Consider the following 2,982-nt stretch of genomic DNA (forward strand, 5'->3'; position numbering starts at 1 on the left):
GGTCCAGGTTCCGACTGTGCATGCTGTCTTCCCAATGCGTGAAGCCATGTGATCGCCCCTTCCTTTGTATGAGGCGCGTCCCTTCCTTATCCAGGTGGGTGTCGTCCTGCTTTGCCGCACCCCTGTCCCATCTCCTTAAATGCTAGCTGAAGCACCCGCATCCAAGAAAATTATTAATTTATATTATATATTGTTTCAAAAAAAATTAAAATATTAAATTTATTTACATATTTAAAAATATAATTTCATTAATTTCTTATACCAATAAGAAAAACTACTTATTAAATTATATTTTTAAATAGAGAAAAATCATATAATTTAGATATAAAAATAAAAAGTAAAAAAAAAAAAATACTTATTTTCAAAACTTAATCTAAATCTTTTACATTTCGGTTGTTATATTAAAAGAATCAATGATCAAATTTCTCTTGATTTTAATAAAAATAAATTATAAAATTTACATAATCCAAATACACCGAAATTTTAAAATTTAAAATTAATTATACATTTAAAAAACAATTTAAACGCTATAAAACCATAAATCCCACACACTAAAAAACAGCATTCCCAGAAAGATCAAATCAAATGTGTCCTTTTCAAATTAACCCGAAACGTTGCACACGTGAATACAAAATAAATAAAATATACAAAATACATCACATATATTTTGGTAAGTTGCGGTTTGTAATCCGTAGATGATTGGTAACGGTATAATATAAATATTTCAGTAAATCCCGCTCATTCTCCACGCTTATAATATGGAGAGTTGCCTTAAAGTCAGACTTTTTATTCCTGCACGGAGCGGAACATGGTCACATCTGCACAGTTATAGCATTCTGAACAAATCCCACAAAATCATGTGGCTTTTCAACGGGAACCCACTTGCCATGACTCTCCAACATGTAAAACACCTGCTCACCCCAACGGCTGGTGGAGCCGATCACAAATATCTTGTCACGCCACACTGTAGCGCAGGTAGCAATGTCCATGCTTTCAGGAAGAGTTGCCGCCACTTCCCAAACGTTCTCCTTACCATTATATCGTATTACTTGTTGGTGATGGAATAAATACAAGCTCCTCCAGGCAACTAAGCACAACCTCGGACATCCCTCAATATTCAACATATTATCCAATGTGCTCCAAACGCCGCCTGTATCATGATCGAACACTTCCCCACTCTTCTGGATTCGACCCTGCGGTTCTGTTGAATACCCGCTTATCACTGTGAATTTTCCATCCAAAAACACTCCGCGGCAACGGTCTCGCTCTTGATTCATAGGAGGCAGCGCTGCCCACTTGTCTTCTTTAACATCATATGCTTCTGCAGCCCGCAGAGCATTCCTATGGCTGTCGTGTCCTCCTGAGACGTAGATAAGCCCACTGGGAGAAACAGAGCAGGCGAAAAAGGATCGAACCCTCGCCATATCTGCTCCGCGCCGCCATTTACCCGTAGTGAAGTCATAGATAAACACAGAATTCATTGCCTCCCAGCGGGAGGAATTCCATCCCCCAATCAAAACCAGCTTCTGATCTACCCAAACGCACTCACAGAAGAGGGGGATCCCATCAGAAAATTGGGGAATTGAAGGAAGCCGATCCCAAGCGCCCTGCAGAGGGTCATATAGAGTCAACCCATAGGCCCCGGTGGCCTGCCACTTATTCTTCTCAGACAACTCCCCTTGAGGAAGGGCCTGAATCAAACATATAAACTGCTCGCTAAACCCAGAGATCTTTCTGTCCTCGTAGAACCGCGGGCTATGCACCATAGCCTCCCAGCTTCTGCAAACAGCTTTGAGGTTATCATGTGACCTGTAAGAGACTCTGAGCAAGCACTCTCGGCCGATTTCGTCTGAAATATTGGGAATAATATCCATTGATTCCCCTACAAATTCACAAATTACTCCAATCTAAGAAGAAAACAGTGAAAAAATTGCGTGAAAAACACCCGGAAATCTTGACATAAAAATGAGTAAAGCGTATGAGCGAACATAAAGAAAACCATGTAAAATCTTGCGGTGGAAAGGAATTGAAAGTATGAGCAAAGAAGAGATGGAGGAGAATGAGATGGGAGGCTTCACGTAGACCATTAGCCGCCCCTATGATTAATGTTTTTGCCGCACGTGTTGCTCGCGATAAATTAAGAAATATGCATAAACCATAAAAGTCGTTGATAGATTAAGAAATATGTATGCATAAACCATAGAAGTCGTTGAGATGCATTTGTGTACGTTTACTTGTGAACCTAGTAGGCCATCGTCTAAATGTTTAATTTTGAGAATAACATGATACTTATTTTTATAAAAAGAATGAAGGTTCCCGTTGAAAGGCCACATGATTTTGTGGGATTTGTTGAGAATGATGTAACTTTGCAGATGTGACCATGTTCTGCTCCGTGCGGTAAGATAATAAGCGTGAAGAGGGGAATTATGTGAAAATCTGGAGTATAAAGTACCACAGGGCGCGTGCTGCTCATTCGGCGTGGGAAGTGAGCGGGATTTACGGGAGTATTCATATTCATACCACTACCAATCATCTACTTACTACAAACTGCAACTTACCAAAAATATATTTTATTTATTTTGTATCCATGTGAAGAAGGTTTCAGGTTATTATTTGAAAATGGCGCATTTGTTTTGACTTTTTTTGGTTGGAATGGGCAAATTATTTTTTGGGTTGGGCCATCTACTTATTACAAACTGCAACTTACCAAAAATATATTTTATGTATTTTGTATCCATGTGCGGAAGGTTTCGGGTTATTATTTGAAAATGGCGCATTTGTTTTGACTTTTTTTGGTGGGAATGCGCAATTTTTTTTGGGTTGGGCGGGGATCGCGGTGTTATACCGTTTCAATTGTTTTTTTTAAATCTATAAATAGATTTAATATTTCGAAAATTTCAATGGTTTATTTAAATCTATAAATTGATTTAATATTTTGAAAATTTTATATATTTAAATTAAATAAATTTAAATATTTATGAA

General features: G+C 38.0%; 1 protein-coding gene across 1 annotated transcript; it reads right to left on the reverse strand.

Annotated features, from left to right (window-relative positions):
• Positions 1 to 595: 595 nt before the first annotated feature.
• Positions 596 to 2,008, reverse strand: LOC149187520 (F-box/kelch-repeat protein At1g80440-like). The gene has a single exon (XM_089412834.1). It carries the CDS (start codon positions 1,872 to 1,874, stop codon positions 813 to 815), a length of 1,062 nt encoding a protein of 353 aa, XP_089268960.1. The 5' UTR covers positions 1,875 to 2,008; the 3' UTR covers positions 596 to 812.
• Positions 2,009 to 2,982: the final 974 nt, after the last annotated feature.

This window comes from Pinus tabuliformis, chromosome 3_1 (assembly GCF_031772625.1).
Source record: "Pinus tabuliformis cultivar Carrire ecotype Pingquan chromosome 3_1, CPIR1, whole genome shotgun sequence".
Lineage (NCBI taxonomy): Eukaryota > Viridiplantae > Streptophyta > Pinopsida > Pinales > Pinaceae > Pinus > Pinus tabuliformis.

Bases quoted from the DNA above. Each gene is read 5' to 3' on its own strand.
- LOC149187520 (XM_089412834.1), bottom strand. From the start codon at position 1,874: ATGGATATTATTCCCAATATTTCAGACGAAATCGGCCGAGAGTGCTTG.